This window comes from Grampus griseus, assembly GCF_964374135.1.
Source record: "Grampus griseus genome assembly, chromosome: 14".
Taxonomy (NCBI): Eukaryota; Metazoa; Chordata; class Mammalia; order Artiodactyla; family Delphinidae; genus Grampus; species Grampus griseus.
In genome coordinates this window covers 9,144,824-9,164,676 of record NC_139008.1, presented here as the reverse complement: position 1 = coordinate 9,164,676, position 19,853 = coordinate 9,144,824, and the positions used below count along the sequence as shown (strand labels likewise).

Here is a 19,853-nt window from a genome sequence, read left to right as displayed (position 1 = left end):
CTATGTCAAGTTCAGGGTTAGCTAGACATTTCTCTGGGCACACAGAAGGAAGTTCCTCTAGAGCTGAAAGAAGTAGCTGCTACCAAGCAATGCAAACTGTCACTTACTTCCTTTATGTTTCCTGAGGCGGTTGCTCCAGGACCCTCTCTGCATACTGCAAGCATCAATAAATGCCTAGGGTGCTGGGGGAAGACTAGGGAGCTGCGCTGAAGGTTGAACATTCACCCAAACATCTACTGAGCATCTACAGTGTCTGTGGACACAGGACTTAGAGCAATTGCACCTACTGTATTCTCAAAGTTCAACTTCAAGGTCATTTTTCCCCAGATGCCTCTAGACACCCCTCATCTAGATTAGGGTTGTCATAGCACCTTGTACAATACCTCTCTTAGCCTAGAGTTTATAAAATGGCATTTTATTTTTATTATTATTTTTAAAATTTATTTATTTCTATTTATTTATTTTTGGCTGCGTTGGGTCTTCGTTGCTGAGCGTGGGCTTTCTTTAGTTGCAGCGAGCAGGGGCTACTCTTCGTTGGGGTGCATGGGCTTCTCATTGTGGTAGCTTCTCTTGTTGCAGAGCACGGGCTTTAGGTGCGCAGGCTTCAGTAGTTGTGGCACGCGGGCTCAGTAGTTGTGGCGCACAGGCTTAGTTGCTCCAGGGCATGTGGGATCTTCCCGGACCAGGGCTGGAACCCGTGTCCCCTGCGTTGGCAGGCGGATTCTTAACCACTGCACCACCAGGGAAGTCCCCTAAATGACATTTTAAATGCCTGTTTTCTGGTCTGCATGTTCTACTAAACTGGAAGCTCTTTGAAAGCAAAACCCCAGATTTTGTCCTCAGCACTGAGCATGGAGTCTTGCACAACGCAGGCATCATATAATCACCAATTGCTGAATTAAATGAGACAGTAATGTAGAGCAGGGGTCCCCAACCACAGGGCCATGGACCAGTACTGGTCCTCTGCCTGGAACTGTGCTGCACAGCAGGAGGTGAGCAGGGCGGGCGAGCAGGTGAAGCTTCATCTGCCGCTCCCCATCGCTCGCATTACCGCCTGAACCATCAACCCCCACCCCCGCCCCCGCCCCGGAAAAATTGTCTTCTATGAAACCAGTCCCTGGTGCCAAAAAGGTTGGGGACTGCTGATGTAGTGTCAAGGATGCACTAAGTGGCACCCCAGGATATCGGGGAAGACCTGTCGTAGTTCAAACGGGATGTTGGAAGAGTAAGTGGTCATTAGGTGAAGAGACAGAATTCCAGGTGGGGAACAGATGTGTGCAAACGTTGGAAGGCATACTAAAGGTGTGAAATTCTCTGTAGTTGGAGCACAATGGTGTTATCTGGGGAGCTAGGGCCCCAGACAGGAGCGGCAGCAGGACAGGATGGTGCAGACCCTCAGTAACGTTAGGGTCAAGCCCATAAAATATAGGTTATGGCGGCAGCCCTGTCCAGAGGATTAAGATGCTCCCCTGGGAAAGAGCCTCCCACCACACCCTGCACACAGCACGTGCCACCAGCTCGCCCGCTTAACCCTGGCCTGCTCGTAAGCTCACTGGACTCGGGGACGCCCCGGGTGGGACGACCAGGGCGGGGCACGCTGGGTGGGACGCCCGGGGTGGGGCACCTGAGACTGGGCGCGCAGGCGCGCTGATGCCTCGAGCCCCATGGGGAGGGCGGGTGCGCGCGCTTCCTCGCGCACGCGCGCACGGAGGGGGCGACGGCCGCGGTGACGCTGTTTGCGCCGGGCGGGCGGCGGCGCGTGAGGCGCGCGATTCCCGGTGCCTTGGGAGCAGTGCCCCGGCCCCCGCCGTTCCCACTGACGCCATGTCGGGCCGGTCTGTCCGGGCCGAGACCCGCAGCCGGGCCAAGGATGACATCAAGAAGGTGATGGCGGCCATCGAGAAAGTGCGGAAATGGTGAGGGGCCAGGGCCGAGGGTGCTGGAGGGGGACGCCGGCCCAGGCCCAGAGCGGCGGTGAACTAGCGTGTGGGGTGGGAGCCGACCGGCGGGCGCTTGGGGGAAGGGGGAGCGGAGAAGGCGGGAGGAGGGTGCTGCTCGCGTCGGCGTGAGGTCAGAGGGCGCGCCAGCCGCAACCAATCAGCGGGTCGCCCGGCCCGCGGGTCCGCCCACCTGCCCTAGGGCAGCGCGGCGCCGGTGGAGCTGCGGGCGTTTGGCGGCGCTCGGTCAATGGGACCTGGTTCGCACGCCGGTCCTCTACGTATGAAGTCTAAGTTAGGTGAGAGCTTCTCGGCAAACCTACATGCCACGGGACCAAGTGGTTATTGGAATTAAAAGCCCTGTGTTTCGCCTAATACGGACCCACACGAGCGAGCTGGGTAGGCATTTTCTCTTGATGGCCTGGGAGCTGTTAGTAGTGGAGTCAGGATCTACCCTTCGTTTGGAAACGGCTCCTGTAGCGTTCGTTGCAGGCGCCGGTTTACCGCCTATTTTGTAGAAACAGTGATGCGTTATCACCTTCAATATTCACAGCCAACTGTTTGCGCCAACTTCTTGAGTACTTTTCTCTAGCTGATTACTACTAATAATTTTAAAGTCCGGGTAGGTGTTAGCTCCCTCCAGGAAGCCTTCTCCAAGTTCTCCTGCCCTTCACTCTCCACTCCCTTTATTATTATTTTTTTAATTAATTAATTTATTTTTGGCTGTGTTGGGTCTTCGTTGCTGCGCGGGTGCTTTTCTCTAGTTGCAGCGAGCGGGAGCTACTCTTCCTTGCGGTGCGTGGGCTTCTCTTTGCGGTGGGTGGGCTTCTCATTGCGGTGGCTTCTCTTGTTGTGGCTCACGGGCTCTAGGCGCGCCGGCTTTAGCAGTTGTGGCCCACGGGCTTAGTTGCTCGTGGCATGTGGGATCTTCCCCCACCAGGGCTTGAACCATGTCCCCTGCATTGGCAGGCGGATTCTTAACCACTGCGCCACCAGGGAAGTCCCTCCACTCCCTGTAGGGTCATTACCTTGGACTTTATTTTCGTGTTTATTTGTCCATTTCTCTACAAGATCAAGTTCCTTAACTCTTTATCAATAAGGGCTTGATATATAGTTGGACTCATAAATACTAGTTAAATAATTAATGATTTTTCCCCTCCAAATCTCATCCTTCTAGGTTTTTTTGGGAAACCTAAAAATGGGCATACCTTTCTCTTCTGGCCATCTCCGTCCTCACCTGCAGCCTAGGGCAGATGAGCATATTCTCTCACCGAGAACTCTTGTACCAACTTCCCTATGATCTGCCTGCTTCAGGACTGGCTCATTCCCCAGTCCATTCATCACATTGTATTTTTCTCAAGGGTGAATCTTCTAGCACTCCTGCTTAGGAAATAATGCTTCATTGATCTCTTCTTGCTCTTAGGATAAAGACCAAAGATGATCCTTCTTGCCCCACCAGACTGGTTCAAACTGCCCTCTTTCCCAAGATGCTGGCCATCTTTCAGTTGGGGCCACACTTCTGTTTCTGCTACCTGGTGTCCTTCCTCTACCCTCTCCTCCCCCTTGCCTAGTTAACTCCTAGTTGTGCTCTCCAGTTGCTTCTTCAAGGACACCTTTCAAGATCCCCAGTCTAAATCAGGTCCCCGACTGGAACTTTCCACAATTGTATTAGGTCGAAGCATAATATATTGCCTGTATTTGCCTTTTTAACCAGCAGAAGCGGCAGTTTGATATGGTTAAACCTAGTGATTAGGTTTCAAACTGTGAGATGAGTTGTGTGATGTCTGTTTCCAGTTGGAATTTCAGGTCTGTGAGGGTCAGGACTGTGCATCTTGTTCCCTGTGTGCCCAAGACTTAGCATAGGGTCTTGAATATTAAATATTTTTGAGTAAATGAGGAATAAATGAGTGGCTGGCCAGGAATTAACTCCCGTTTCCTAAGTCTTTAGTTCATTCTTCTTTCTGTTACATCATAGTCTCTACATTTCTGTGATGTTACCATTTGCTGAATAGCGTCATCAATAGCAGCAGTAACAGCAGTTACTTTTTTTGCTTTTTTGTCCTCAAATTGGGATGCGAAACTTGCAGAAGTCATACTCCAGACTCCCCAACTCTGGCCGTTCATAATCTACACTCTTATTCAACAATGTCACTTGCCTTTCCCTCCCCAGGTATGTGCGGGGTGGGGAGAACAACTCATTTTTTAAGGCTCATCTCAAAAGTAACCTCTGGTAAAATGAAACCTTAAAGCAGCCTTTCCATGGCGGCTTGGCCTTCACCTCTTCCAGAAGCCAGTGTGAGGCTCAGGTCTGTTAGTTGGAAGCATCCTGTCCTGCTCCTGTGATTATTTTTAAATAGCATCGTGTTTCAATCCAGAGTTCCACAGGAGTCATAGGAGTTCTGCCTTCCGTGGGATATCCTGATCTTACTCTTTCAGCCTTCTTCCTTGCCACCTTCACGTGTTACAATGCTTTCTTTACTTATCTTTTCATTGCTATGAGTTCCCAAGAGAGGGACCCTATCTTATATATCCTTTATCTCCTATTGGGCCTTGTATATTAGGGCTTTATAAATATCAGTGGAATTGAATTAATTTTGGGGAAATAAAGAAGTTTATGCCAGATAGATACCTGAATTTGAAAATGTGCTGATACTCTATACTGCTGTAGGCTGTGAGGAACAAAAGGTTTTGGTACACTGTACATGAGCAAAGGTGGCAAGTAGAGGGTTCAGAGCCAAAGGCATTTGATAGCAAAGTGTTTCTGGAAGGGATGATTTTGTCCTGAAAGGTAAGGTATGATTTGACGGAGAGGAAGTTTAGAAAGCACTTAAGATTGAAGGAATGATCTGCTGAGAAGTGGGAAAGCACAGTTATGATCAGAAAATCTATTTTATTGTTTATCAGTTCTAAGAAGTGTCTTTGTTTTAGGGAGAAAAAGTGGGTGACTGTGGGTGACACGTCCCTTAGGATATTTAAGTGGGTTCCCGTGACAGACAACAAGGAGGTAAGTGTGGAAGAAAATAGAAACAACAAAAAGGTAACGTCTCCTTTCTTTCTTTGATTGCCTCTTAATTATAATGGAATGTATTTTCCCAGAATTGAGTTGAAAATACTTCAAGGCATCCTCTGTCATTGGTCCACGCAAAGCCTCTTATTTTATTATTCCCTCCCCTTTATTCCCTTTCCTTAACCCATTCCTCTTTTCCAGGGCTTGACAAACTACAGCCCAGGCCTGCTCCCTGTGATTCAATATAGTTTTATTTGAACACACCTATGCCTGTTTGTTTCCTTATTTGTGGCTGCTTTTGAGTTGTAATGGCAGAGCTGAGTAATTGCCATAACACCTAATGGCCTGCAAAGCCCAAGATATTTATTATCTGGCCCTGTAAGAAAAAGTTTGTGGACTCCTGCTGCCCACTGTAGTTTATTACATCATGTGTTTAATATGTATATATGCCTTTCTAATTCCTCTTCCATGGGTTTATTTGGACACCTGTATATTCTTTTTTTTAAAATTTTTGTCTGCATTGGGTCTTTGTTGCTGCGCACGGGCTTTCTCTAGTTGTGGTGAGCGGGGGCTACTCTTCGTTGCGGTGCGCGGGCTTCTCACTGCGGTGGCTTCTCCTGTTGTGGAGCACGGGCTCTAGGCGCGCAGGCTTCAGTAGTTGTGGCGTGTGGGCTCTAGGGTGAGTGGGCTTTAGTAGCTGTGGTGTGCGGGTTCAGCGGCCGTGGCTTGCGGGCTCCAGAGCGCAGGCCCAGTAGTTGTGGCACACGGGCCCATTTGCTCCGCGGCATGTGGGATCTTCCGAGACCAGGGATGGAACCCGTGTCGCCTGCATTGGCAGGCATATTCTTAACCACTGTGCCACCAGGGAAGCCCAACCAGTATATATTCTTAACAGCAATATGAGTTCTCACTGCTCCAAATCCTCATCAACAGTTGGTATAGTTAGACTTAATGTATTAAGATATCTCATTGTGGTTTTAATTTGGTGATTAATGATGTAATTACTAATGAGATGGAGAATCTTTTCAGCATCCTTTTGGATTTCCTCTTTTAAGAAGTTCCTATTTAAGTCTCTTTGGCTGTGGTCTTTTTCTTAGGACTTGTAGGGATTCTCTGTGTTGTGGACACATACTCTTTATTGATTAAATACTATCTGTACCTTTTTCCATTCCATGGCTTGTCTTTACACTCTGTTTATGCAGGCTTGAGTAACAGAAGTTTTTTGTTTTTGTTTTTTAATTTTATTTTTGGCTGCATTGGGTCTTCATTGCTGTGAGCAGGGGCTACTCTTTGTTGTGGTGCGCGGGCTTCTCCTTGTGGTGGCTTCCCTTGTTGCAGAGTGCGGGCTCTAAGCGCACGGGCTCAGTATTTGTGGCTCACAGGCTCTAGAGCGCAGGCCCAGTAGTTGTGGTGCATGGGCTTAGTTGCTCCGCCGCATGTGGGATCTGCCTGGACCAGGGATCGAACCTGTGCCCCCTGCATTGGCAGGCGGATCCTTAACCACTGTGCCCCCAGGGAAGTCCCGAGTAACAAGTTTTTAATTTTAATATAGACAAAATAATTTTTTACTTTATAATTAGTGCTTTTAAACTTTTTTTTTTTTTTTTTTTTTGCTGTACGCGGGCCTCTCACTGTTGTGGCCTCTCCTGTTGCGGAGCACAGGCTCCGGACGCGCAGCCTCAGCGGCCATGGCTCATGGGCCCAGCCGCTCTGCAGCATGTGGGATCTTCCCGGACCAGGGCACGAACCCATGTCCCCTGCATCGGCAGGCGGACTCTCAACCACTGCACCACCAGGGAAGCCCTATAATTAGTGCTTTTAAATGTCTTAAATCTGTTCCTTCTTTGAGGTCACAAAGGTATTCTTCCATATAATCTTCTACAGTCTTGTTATCCTGTTCCCATTTATAACACACCTGGAGTTGATTTTCGTGTATTTTGAAGTAGGGGCCCAATTTCATTTTTTTCCATGTGGGTATGCATTTGTCCCACCACTTGAAAAGACTGTTTTCCTCCTGCTCTGTAGAACCAACTTTGTCATATTCCAAGTGTCCGAATATGGGTCTGTTTGTGTGTGTTGCCTCCAGCTTTTTTTGGTAGCACAGATGACTCTGGTGGACATTCCTTAAACCATTGTCCTTGAGGACTTGTGGGAGGTTTTCTCTGGATTAGATGCCCAGGAGTGAGATTTCTCTGTTACTGGCTGTACATACATGATTGTTTTTACTAGATGCTGGCTGTCAGAGCTCTCTCCTGAATAGCTGCACCCGGATAGTTAGTACATTTCCCCAGTTGTGCTGCAGGGCTCCCGTTTCCCACATCTTCAGCAACATCTGATATTATCTAACTCCTAATTCCTAAGTCCTGCCAATCTGATGGACTTAAAGTGGTATCTCTTTGTTTATTTTGCATTTCTCTGAACACTAGGGAGGTTGACAATTTTATCTCTTCAGATTTACTTTTTATTCATTTAGATTTCCTCTTTTCTGATTTCTTTTTTTTTGCCCTGAGGCTTGTGGGATCTTAGTTGCTCAACCAGGGATTTAACCCAGACCCTCGGGCAGTGAAAGCACAGAGTCCTAGCCGCTTGGACTGCCAGGAAATTCCCCTCTGATTTCTTGTATTTTCCTTGTTCTTGGATTGGGTTTCCTCTTTACTTTTCTGATTTGCATGGCTTCTTTGATTGATATTCTAGATATTCTAAAAGACACCGTGTCTTCTTTTGATTTGTGTTTCCTTGGTATGTCTTGTAATTCTGTTTTTCTCTGTTTTACATTTTTCTGCTTATTGGGCATATTGGGATTAGGTTTAGCTGTGGGTGACAGAAAACTCAAAGTAGTAATGGTTTAAAAAAGTTTTCTTTTATTCTTAGAGGAACAGAAATATGCAGTCTAGGACCGGTGTGGCACTTCCACTCTAAGAGTCCCCAGGGACCCAGGTTTCTTGCAACCTTTCTGTTCCTTTTTTTAAAAAAATAAATTTATTTATTTATTTTTGGCTGCATTGGGTGTTCATTGCTGTGCGTGGGTTTTGTCTAGTTGTGGAGAGAGGGGGCTACTCTTCGTTGCGGTGTCGGGCTTCTCATTGCGGTGGCTTCTCTTGTTGCAGAGCATGGGCTCTAGGCCCACGGGCTTCAGTAGTTGCGGCGCGTGGGCTTAGTTGCTTTGCAGCATGTGGGATCTTCCCAGACCAGGGCTCGAACCTGTGTCCCCTGTGTTGGCAGGTAGATTCTTAACCACTGCGTCACCAGGGAAGTCCCACCTTTTTTTTTTTAATTTATATTTAAGAGATTAATGGTTCTCTATTCATTTTACTTTATTTCTATTGTGGTAAAATACACATATCATAAAATTTACCATCTTAACCGTTTTTTAAGTGTACAGTTCAGTAGTGTTGAATACATTCACTTTGTTGTGTAATCCATCTCCAGAACTCTTCATCTTGCAGAGGTAAACTCTATATGCATTAAACAATTGCCCATTTTCCTCTGCTTCATGTTTGACCTTGTATCCAAGTTTGAGCTCCAGCCATCATTCAACACATTCAAGTTCAAGGCAGCAAGAGAGTGGAAGGATGGGCAAATGGTATTTTCATGAATTTAAGGAGTTTCCTAGAAGTCTCCTCAGGACATGTATACTAACTATGTGTGTTCATAATAGCTGTGGCACATTTAGGGGCCGGAAAGGCCGTGAAAATGTCACCATCTAAACACTCTACTTATGTGGACAAGGATTTCTGCCATGATACACTTTCTTTTTTCTCTTCACCTCAAATTCACTTTCAAATTTTTCTTCCGATTTGAAAGTTCCACATTTTATTTTTAATTTTTTTATTGGCTATCTCTAACCTAATAAGACTTATACTTACTATTTTTCTGTATCAGTGTATAACGCTTATCAAAATCTGTGTTTCCCCTCAGAGCCTGAACACATTTTTAACCCCCCCTGGTCTCTACCCCCACTTTCATTCCTGCCCTCTCCTTAGTTTTCAGTGGAATTTCAGGTCAGATATTCTGTTCAGATATTTCTGTTTTTACAGACATTTCTTGTTTTAGTCATTGCTTAATTAGACAAAGTAAACATTACTAATTATTTACTAACCCTTTGTACCTATTTATTATTGCTTTCTCTTAGATTCATTTCTTTTCTTGCTGGAATACACCCTTCAAGAGTTTTGCCAAAGAGGGCTTGTGTGGAGAAAACTTTCTGAAAATATCTTTGTTTTACTTTCATGTTTAATTGATCATTTTACCTGTATATGAAATTCTAGGTTAAAAATTATTTTCTTTCAACATTTTGAAACTATTACTCAATTGTTGTGCTTCTGGTTTTCTGTTGAGAAATCTGATGTCAGTCTAATTCTTGATTTCTTTGTAGGTGATTCTTTTATATTCCTGGAAACTTTTAGAATTTCTTCTGTTTGACCTGGAACTTCTGTAAGAATATCCTGTAATGTGGACATCTAGCTTCATTTCTTAACTTTTAGTTTGTTTCATCTCTTTATTCTGTCCTCATATATTCTGACTTCTCAACCCAGTTTTTTTTTTTTTTTTAATTTATTTATTTATTTACGGCTGTGTTGGGTCTTCGTTTCTGTGCCAGGGCTTTCTCTTGTTGCGGCTAGTGGGGGCCACTCCTCATTGCAGTGCGCGCGCCTCTCACTATCGCGGCCTCTCTTGTTGCGGAGCACAGGCTCCAGACGCGCAGGCTCAGTAATTGTGGTTCACGGGGCTAGTTGCTCCGTGGCATGTGGGATCTTCCCAGACCAGGGCTCGAACCCGTGTCCCCTGCATTGGCAGGCAGAGATTCTCAACCACTGCGCCACCAGGGAAGACCCTCAACCCAGTTTTTGCTCATTAATCTTTTCTTCAGCTCTATTTCTGCTAATAAACTCGTTCACTTAATTGTTTTTTCTTTTTTTCCACGCTGTGCAGCTGGCTTGTGGGATCTTAATTCCCTTCCCAGGGATCAAACCTGGGCCCCAGGCAGCGGAAGCGCTGAGTCCTAACCACTGGATTGCCAGGGAATTCCCTCATTCACTTAATTTTTATTTTGAACGAGTTTATTATTCATACCAAATTTCCTTTGTTGTTGGTTGTTCAAAACAACTTTCCAGTGTCATCCTTATCTTTCTGAGGAGATTTGCTATGTTTTATTTCAATTCTTCTGTCCCACTAGTCTGCTTCTTCTGGTATAGCTTGTTCTGTTTATTGTCTTTCATGGTGCTTGTTTTCCTCCAGTGTCTGGTTAGTTTTTTCTGTGCACTCATCTTTTATTCCTTTTGACTCTGAGCTGCATTGGCTAGAAATGTGTAACCGTGTAACCGAGGCTTTGTGTTCCCTCCTCTAAATGGATTTAGGGGATGGGATTAGCCTCAGGGTTCAGCCTTTCCCTTTTCCCCTCTCATCTTCCCTTGCCTCCCAGGGAACTCCCTAGTACCAGTCTTCCACGTGCTGCCTTTATCTGGGAGCAGCCGTCCTTGTCCAGCCCAAGGACTTGGTGGGTGAAAGTTAGGGGGGGCTCTGGAGTCACCCTTTGTTTTTCATCTAACCCTGGCTCTGGTGATGCCAATACCCATAAGGGCCAAAGGTCAGGCTGCTAGATCTCTTGGGTAGTGTGTACATGTGGGGGAAGGACACTGCCAGCAACCCCCTCCCCATTTCTCACATGTAAGACCCTGGCGCTTTCCTATTTCAAGTTCTCCTGCCCAGGACTCAGTTCCTTTTGTCTCTCCGAAGGGCTTCTTACAGTGTTTGTGTTGGTTTCTGAGCTGGGCCCTGAGGTCCATCGGTTTATCTACCTTCCAGTGGTCCATGATAGTGTGCCATCTTCTAAGGTACTGGCATAGACCAGTTAGGTTAGGAAAAATAGAAAATGACCAAATTGGTAAAGAAAAAAATGTGAAGGACATAAGGGAGTGCGGCACTGCTGATGGGAGAGTAAATTGGGACAAACTTTCTACAGGTGAAGTTGATCATATATGTATACTTAAAAGCTTAATTAACCAGATGGTGGGAATCCTTTCAGTGTATATGTATATCAGATTAACCCAGGGTACGCTTTAAATATCTTACAATTTTATTTGTCAGTTATACCTCAGTAAAGCTGAGGGGGAAAAAGCTTTCAGAATATTTATGCCTTTGATCTAGAAGTTTTATCTCTAGAAATTTATCCTCAGGACATAATCATGATGTGTACAAGGTATATCTATAGTGTTGAGCATCACAATATTATTGTTTGTGGTATTTAAAAATTGCAAGCAAAATGAAGATCTTATTGTAGAGAATTCATTAAGTTATTGTGCACCTGTATATCGTAAAGCTTTGTAACCATTATAAAAGATGGTATAGAAGATTATTCAATGGCATAGAAAAAAACTTTTTTATTTTTTAGGAAGTTGCATATTTTATTATTAAACTGTTTCTTATTTTCCTGCAAGGCTGTTGCTTTACTGTATAAAAATAGCACAAGCAAACACAGTATATTGCAAAATTAACATAGTAATGTTCTTAATTGGACACGATACAACTAACAAATTTTTCTCCACTGCCATTTATTTCCAGTGGCAATTTCATTGAGTCTTTTGACCTAAATCCAGGGATGGCTGTAAGCAAGTTATTTTATATATATATATATATATATATATATATATATAAATATAAATATATAGTTAAGATAACAATGTTATCCTTGAATTACATAATTTTTATAACTAGTTTTACCACAGATAATTTCAGGAATTCTAAATATTATAACTGGAGACTAGCCTAAAAATCATAGGGTGTTGTGAAAAAGATGCAGAGTGTTTATCAGAAATCATGAGGAAGTTAAGGGGTATTTTCTTCAGGCAACATTGTTGAAAGTCGTTTCTTTTGCTAAAAGTTGCCTTTTTTTTTTTTTTGCGGTACGCGGGCCTCTCACTGTTGTGGCCTCTCCCGTTGTGGAGCACAGGCTCCAGACGCGCAGGCTCAGCGGCCATGGCTCACGGGCCCAGCCACTCCGCGGCATGTGGGATCTTCCCGGACCGGGGCACGAACCCGTGCCCCTGCATTGGCAGGCGGACTCTCAACCACTGCGCCACCAGGGAAGCCCTAAAAGTTGCTTTTTAAAAATCTATCCACCACTAATTTAAGACAGCTATGCTAGATTAAGTTGTTTCAAACTAGTTTATTTAGGGGTTCCATTTTCACTCCTCAATAGATTTTATGTATTTCTCATATGCTTCCTCACTCATTAGTTAATCTAGTTCTGAAGGCTTACTGAGTGTCATCTTGATCAGCCAACCATCTTCATAACAAGATTTGTTGACAAGTCCTGGATTTTCTGCTAGAGCTTCATTATTTTCTGTTACGTCTCCTGATAGAGGAGAATGGAGTTCACTCGCAGCTTTCACACTTTCCAAAGCACCAAATTCTTCGTTTGTTCAATTTTGTCCCAACTTCAGGCAGACTACAGTAAACAACATCTCCCAAAGCTTCCTGTGCAGAATTGCTGATTCCCACTGTTCCAACATCATTTTCTGTTGTTACCCATTCATGTTTGTCTGTGAATTTACAACCTGACAGCAGAGCGGGTCCGGTGAGCAGCGCCCGGTCGGTGCCTGCCGCAGTCCCCAGGGCCACAGTGGGCAGGGCGTGTTGGGCACAGAGGTGGTGCGCAGGCTGCAGACTGTGGCCCGCACGCTCCGCACCACTCGCAGCACCATGTTCACAGAGAAAAATGTTTTTAATATGGTGAATGGGGGAGGGGGAGCAAGTTATAATGCTGAATCATGAGCCATTTTCATACAGATGTATGTTGTATCGGTTGTCTCGGGTTGTACAGGTGATTTTCATTTCTTTTTCTGTATTTTCAGAATTTCTTATAGTGAATGCATATTTTATGTGAGTCCAGAATCATTAAAATAAAGATAAATGAGAGATCAGAAAAAAATAATGATAAAGCCAAATGTTGGCATGGGTGCCGTGATGCTCGTACTCCAAATATATTGCCAGCCTCCTTGTAGAGAGTGGTGGGTGAGCCACAGTATATTTTAAGAAAAATATGTTTAGTTTATACTTTTTGATCTAGAAGGAATTTTTTTTGTGAATTTAGTCACATAATCCAGGAAAAAGTGAAAGTTGAGCATTGTGGGTTTATTCCTACTAGCAATAAACAAAAACAATCCTAAATCAGGTAAAGCTAAATGTCCACTAGTTGAGTAGTGATTAAGTGATTATGATATCTGGAATATTGTGCAGCTAGTAAAAATCATGTTTATGTAGCCTCTGCAGTAAAATGGTAAAGTGTAATTACATTAAAATTATGTCTGTATATGAAAAAATGAAGGGAAGGACTGCATGTATGTGTACAGTTGATTTATTGCCGAGCTAGTATTGAGAGTATTAAGAAACACTAAGTTGTATTACTAGTACGATGCACGTACAATAAATAGGCAAGTATAAAAAGTATGAATTAGTAAATTTGAGATTATTCAGATTTGAACTTTTGGCTCTTGGGATGCTCTCATTTGCAAATGCTTGGATTGATGATTTCCTGTCCTGTGGATTATTTCCTTGTTTGTTGCAAGCTAGTGCTTACCTTCCCACTGTGGTTCCCCCACATGTGTAACCTGCATCCTGCTTGAAGGCAGAGGTGGACATGGGAGATCATTTTGAGTGGATGTGGTGGATTGGTGAGGAATAGAGCTAGCAGGGGCCCCTTGTCCTGTCACTGCTTGCATTACATATAAAGTGACTCCTTCCTTTGTCCAGTCAGAGGTCCTTTCTTCTTTCACTTATTTTTCTTCCCTACTGTGCTACTAAAACAGGGATCTTTCTCAAATGGGTATTTTGTGTTTCTCACCCATGCCTGTAGGGAAGGACTGGATAGAGCATTCTCATCAGGGCAGAAAGCAGAAGAGTCCTACAGGGAGCTCTAGTGGAAGACATGTATCTGCCTCTCACTTGCGATTCATGATATTAGCACTGGAAGGGTCCATTTTACTGACAGAGACACTGAGGCCTGGGGACACCTTGTCCAGGATCCTGTTATTCCTCGGGTCCTGGATTCTGAAACCGCTGTTGTTCCTCCTGTTCCTAATCCAGACCTCTCTGGTGTCTCAGCACCTTCTCTCTCTGTGGGTCTTCTGCTTGGCTCTGTCATATTCCTCTTTTTTTCCTTTTCTAGAAAGAAAAGTCAAAATCGAACAGTTCAGCAGCCCGGGAACCTAATGGCTTTCCCTCTGATGCCTCAGCCAATTCCTCTCTCCTTCTTGAATTCCAGGGTGAGTTGCATCCATATGTCTTCCTTGCAGGAAACTGAAAATTTAGATGACCCATTAATAATCAGAAGAATAGTCTGTGTGTCATTTCAGTGCCTACTGTTTTGCTGGTATCTTCCTGGGCACTTTATGGAAGCCTTTTCATTTAAACCTCACAATAACCCTGCAAGAGAGACCACAGTCTCCTCACTTTCCAGTTACGGAAACTGAGGCTCAGAGAGGTGAGGTTACATATCTAAAGTCATATCACTTGTAGGTGGCAGACCCCATGGTGGGTCCCGGTTTTCTGGATCAGAAGCACTTTTCTTTAGACTGTGTATTTGATGAGAGTGCCTCAGAGGAGACCCCCTCCCCCCCCATGCCGGGGCATCTACCCATCCACCCTTAGCCCAAGCTCTGCCTCCTAAACCAGTCTTCGGTAGACGTCCTGCCTGAGTCAGCACTACACTCATAACATTACCTTTTATACCTGTGTGGCAGTTACTGTTTATGAAGCACTTTCACTTCAGTTTCTCATTGTTATCTTTACATTAGCCTGTGATATAAACCAGGCAGTTATCATCATCCCTATTGATGCTTGGAGAAGAAAAGTATTTGCCTGAGCAGAAGAGTGACAGAGCTTTATTCTTTTTTGTGATAAAATGCTACTTCCATTTTAGTATAGAAGGTGGTGGTCATTGTAGGATAAAGACTAGAAAGGGCTTACAATTTTCTCTTCGGAACTAGACTGGGAGCGACCAGGTATCCCCTCCTCACTTCTCCCCCAACCCCTGCAAGGTCAGTGTGGTACAGGAAGAGAATACAAGGGAAATGTTCTCTAGCTGTGTGAGATGTTCCATCATAAAGCTCTGGGAGACAATGGGAGGCTCCATTTCCTCAGTCTGGCCACTATCTTATCCTTTTTGTTCATTGAACATTTAATGAACTCCTACTATGTGCCAGGTACTGTGTACTGCACTGGAGATTCAAGGACCAGTAAGCCACAGAGCCTGCCTGCGCAGAGTGTAATGGAGGCAGACTGGTGTGTAATATAGTAAATGCAGGTGTGCACAGGAAACAGCAGGAGCATAAAAGAGAGGGTGGTCATTTCCACCCAAGGGAGCCTGGACACGAGGCTCTGTGGAGGAGGTGATGCCTGAGCTGAACGTTGGCATGTCTAGGGGTTTTGCAGGAAGACCGGAAAGAGCATGTCATAGCAGACACTGGTACTTGAAGCTGCTCTTAGGTTAGAGTCCAGTTTGGCAGGAGCCAGGGTACATGGGGAAGAACAGCAGGTGGTGAGCCTGGAGATCAGAAGGGAGTTTGTAGGTTGGGATAGGGCCATCTCGTGGGCAGTGGGGAACCGACAAGGGTTTAGAAACATCATTCTGGCAGTGGTATGAGGTCCAGTGGGGGTGCCTGAGACTGCAGGAAGGGCAGTTGGGTAGCTGTGGCTGGAGGCCAGGCGAGAGATCATGAGGGCTGAGCTGAGGCCACGGGGAGAGGAAGGAATGGGCACAGGCCGAGTCAGGGCAGTGGGTGGGGCAGATTTGGTGACTGGCTGCTGGAGGTCAGGGAGAGGAAGGCCCTGCTGACTCTGTATTTTTAACTTAGGTGGTGACTTTAAGCCTTCAGACAGCGCTTCCCAGGTGGGATCCCACGGTCCTTGAGGCGGTGAGATGGAGCCTAGGCAGGTGCAAGGGCCCAAGCTGACCACCTCCAGACACTATCACCCTCCTTCAGACAGCCGAGAATAGCAGACAGACTCTCATTTTCTACACCTCTTGTATTGTGAGAAAGGTTGAGAGGCACAGATGTGTTCCTCCCTTCACTGGACAGTGGGAAAATACCAGGTCCCAGCTATAAGTGGTGGATAATAAAGAAGGGATTAATAAGCATATCTTGACCTTCCTGAAATATAAATGTTGCATAAACTTAAAGATTCTGGCTGCATCTTGTGGTGCTTAGAATATGTGTCATAAGATAGAACATGCTTAAATTAATCAATTTAGACTCTTGTTGGTAAGTTGCAGTGCACAGAAGCCCCGAGAATGTCTGCCTTTGGTTCAGAGGCTGTTTACAGCCGTGATCATTGTGTGCCTGGCTGTGTCCACGCTGTCTGCAGAGACACCAGGCCCTTGGCTCTGTACTGAATTACTCTCAAAAGTGACCACCCTCAGCTGTTGCCTTTGTCATGTTTGGTTTTCAGATGAAAACAGCAACCAGAGTTCCGTGTCTGATGTCTATCAGCTCAAGGTGGACAGCAGCACCAACTCGAGCCCCAGCCCCCAGCAGAGCGAGTCCCTGAGCCCAGCGCACACCTCCGACTTCCGCACAGATGACTCCCAGCCCCCCACCCTGGGCCAGGAGATCCTTGAGGGTGAGTCTCTGTTGGCCCCAATGAGCGTCTTGGAGGGGCCTTGCTCTTGCTCTTGATGTTTCTCTTCTTTAGAGTCACAGGTTAGAGAATTTGCCCCAGAGCTGGCAGCTTCAAGCCGTTTGTCAATTGTTTGAGGCTATTTTGGGAATGGTTTTATTTTCGCCTTTCACAGAATGAAGAAAGAAAACAGCAACACAACTGAGCGCCAGGCTCTCTGTAAGGAAGGCACTTTTCATATTTGATGCCTGGTATGACTCTCTCAAAAACCCCATGAAATGGCAGCTGTTATCTCCATTTTACAGATGAGGAAGTAGTCTTAGAAAAGTTCAATTGCTTGGCCATGATCACACAGCTAGTAACTTGTGGAACTGTGTGTCTCATTTCATTCCTTCTAACTTCGGAGCTCGTGCTCTTTGCACTAGATGCTGCGAATTTCTTCTTATAATGTATATTGATTCTGCGGCCTGTGTTGCCCCTTCACCAAGGCGTCTCCACATAGCTTGCAGGAGCACTCCCCCAGCTTGGGGCAGAGATCCCATAGGAGTCTCCTGCCTCAGGAGGCCCTTCAGCTACGCCGACCTTGCTTTTGCAGAGCCCTCCCTGCCCGCCTCAGAAGTTGCTGATGAACCTCCCACCCTCACGAAGGAAGAACCAGTTCCATTAGAGACACAGGTAAGGAGGTGCTTTGGGTTTCCCAGTTTCTAAGAAAAAAGTGAGGGCTCTGTTAATGTGCACTGGCTCTATAGCACGGGATGTGCTGTAGTTGGGAAGGCAGCACGGACGCTGGGCTCCAGGTTATAAGGTAGGGGAAGAGGTTTGGTTATCTGTGAGACAGTGGGGGATGGACTTCCGGGTTGTAATTAGGGTAGAAGGGGAGGTCTGTTTCAGAAGGATGGCCCTGTGATTCCATGCCCTGGCTGCTTCTAGATTGCTGAGGAAGAGGAAGACTCAGGTGCGCCTCCCCTGAAACGCTTCTGTGTGGACCAGCCCGCAGTGCCACAGACAGCGTCAGAAAGCTAGCACCACCCTGGCACCCTTCGCCTCCTGGCCCCAGGCCTCTCTTGCATTCTGGTTCTGGCTGTGCTGTGCTGCTGGGCTAAGGGCAAGCACTGGGCTCCAGAGCCTGCACATAGGAGCCTTCTGGGCTGGAAGGCTGACATAGGACTGGGGGTCGTAACGTCATCTTCCCGTCCCTGGCACCTGTGTCTGCTTGATCCTGAGAAGAGGAGCACTCCTGTCCTTTTTGCACCCCAAGTAGGCTGGAGCATCGGCCACTCCAGGGTTCATCTGTCACCTCCAGGTAGCAGTCTCTGCTCCGGAACCTCTGGACTGAGCTGCTGGTGCTTCTACAAGAGGAAAGAGATGTGGAAGGCATCCTCTAGAGAAGAGAGTGCCTAGGGCTTACTTGAATTGAATGGAGACTGTAGATTCATGGACTTTCGCATAGGGCTGGGGCCCTGTAGGCTGCTGTTGGAGAATGCCTGAGTAGACTCCGGAGGCAAGGGAAGGGCTTCGCTCCATGAGAGGGTGGAAAAGTCCATATAGATTTCTTGCTATCCTGGCACTTCTGCCCATTCCTGAGGTTATCCTGCCTCTCATGGGCTCTCTGGCTGCTGACAGTCCTTTGTCCCCCACTGTAACCATCCCCTTCCCCCAACACACGCGCGCGTGCGCGCGCGCGCGCGCGCACACACACACACACGCACGCGCAGCTTTTGTTGTTTCCACCTGGACATTTCATTCCAGCATCCCCTGCCTCCCGCCACGGTCCCCAGCACTCCTGCCGCAAACTCTGCCCCAGCGAGAATTTGAGGTTCTGACAACAGCACCCATTCCCACAGTACTCCTTCAGCTCAGACTTTCTAGAAAGTTCCCTTTTCTTTGAAATCTGCATGTTTAATTGAACCTCGTGATTTTATTTTTTGTTTCAAAAAAGTTTAAGAAAATGGAAATGGGCAACAGTGAGTGAAGACATATTTTAGCACCGAATAGAATATTTTTAAAATTAAACTATTTGAAATATGTCTTGTTGGTAGCTGAGTGCTTCATTCTTGAAGGTTGTGGAGGGCAGGGGCTGGGGGGCGTGGTGGCTGAGTGCTAGCGAAGTCACTGTGGGCTGGGCCCTGCCAATTGTCTTCACTCCCACAGAGTGACTTTCTGATGAAAATGATTTGGAGACTCCATTTGAAGTTGTCATGTACTTGGAATTATACTTCTGTCCCCGCCTACACCAAATGAAAACCTGTGTACACTGCACAGCTCCAGGTCCTTAGGAGGCTGACTTTTGTTCTTTAACTTTATTATGGTAAAATACACAACCATAAAACGTACCATTTTTAACCATTTTAAAGTGCACAGTTCAGTGGCACTAAGTACATTCACAGCATTGCGCAGTCATCACCACTGTCTAGCTCCAAACATTTTCATCACTTCAAACAGAAACCCATACCCTTTAAGCCCTTTAAGCCCTCACTCCCCGTTTGCCCCTCCCCCGAAGGCCCTGGCTATCACAAGTCTGCTTTTTGTCCATGGGTTCCTCCTTTTTGCTCCCGATTCCAAAGGAAAACAGTAGAGTCATGGTGGAAAAGAATTCTACATTCTATATCTCCAAGAATTTCATTTCCTGGACTTCCCTGGTGGCGCAGTGGTTAGGACGCCACGCTTCCAATGCAGGGGGCCCGGGGTTCGGTCCCTGGTCAGGGAACTAGATCCCACATGCCGCAGCTAAGAGTTCCCATGCCACAACTAAGGAGCCCACGTGCCACAACTAAGGAGCCCACGTGCCACAACTTAAGGAGCTGGTGCAACTAAAATAAATATTAAAAAAAATTTCATTTCCATATTCCCTAAAGCGATTCCTCTCATTTCTCTTAGGGGCTCCAGGTGTCATGGATGAAACTAGAATCCCAGTTAATTCTGTTGCCTTTTTTTTTGGTCATCTCTAGTTGGTTTTTTCGTCATCTTTAGTTGTTTTTTTCTTAAAAATTTAACAGGTACTAAAAAACTTTAATGTCACAGATACTAGAATCATATGTGGTACATGAAGTATGTCTTAATTTGTTTAAACAAAGGAAGCTATTGAAAGTATAATGACCAAGAGACCATAAAAAGTGACCAGGCAGATTTTGGAAAAGAATCAAATAGAGGATCCTTTTAGTGGGGAATAGTATTAAGAAACCTAGATAAACCTAGTTTTGCTGAAGAGGAAGGAGTCTGAGGGAAGAAACAGAAACACAGGACAGATTGTGGAGGGCCTTGAAGGTCACGTCAAGAGAGTTTGGTTTTACTCT

At 45.8% G+C, this 19,853-nt stretch overlaps 1 protein-coding gene and 1 pseudogene across 2 annotated transcripts; one reads left to right on the top strand and one right to left on the bottom strand.

Moving 5' to 3' along the window:
• Positions 1-1,686: 1,686 nt before the first annotated feature.
• BCL7B (BAF chromatin remodeling complex subunit BCL7B) lies at positions 1,687-18,587 on the top strand. The gene is made up of 6 exons (XM_082670004.1): positions 1,687-1,916; positions 4,866-4,941; positions 14,111-14,207; positions 16,393-16,563; positions 17,156-17,235; positions 17,491-18,587. The coding sequence occupies exons 1-6, from the start codon at positions 1,825-1,827 to the stop codon at positions 17,581-17,583; spliced, it is 609 nt and encodes a 202-aa protein (XP_082526130.1). The 5' UTR covers positions 1,687-1,824; the 3' UTR covers positions 17,584-18,587.
• On the bottom strand, positions 12,129-12,647 carry LOC309832184 (glycine cleavage system H protein, mitochondrial-like; annotated as a pseudogene). The gene has a single exon. The product of its transcript is annotated as a glycine cleavage system H protein, mitochondrial-like (transcript).
• Positions 18,588-19,853: the final 1,266 nt, after the last annotated feature.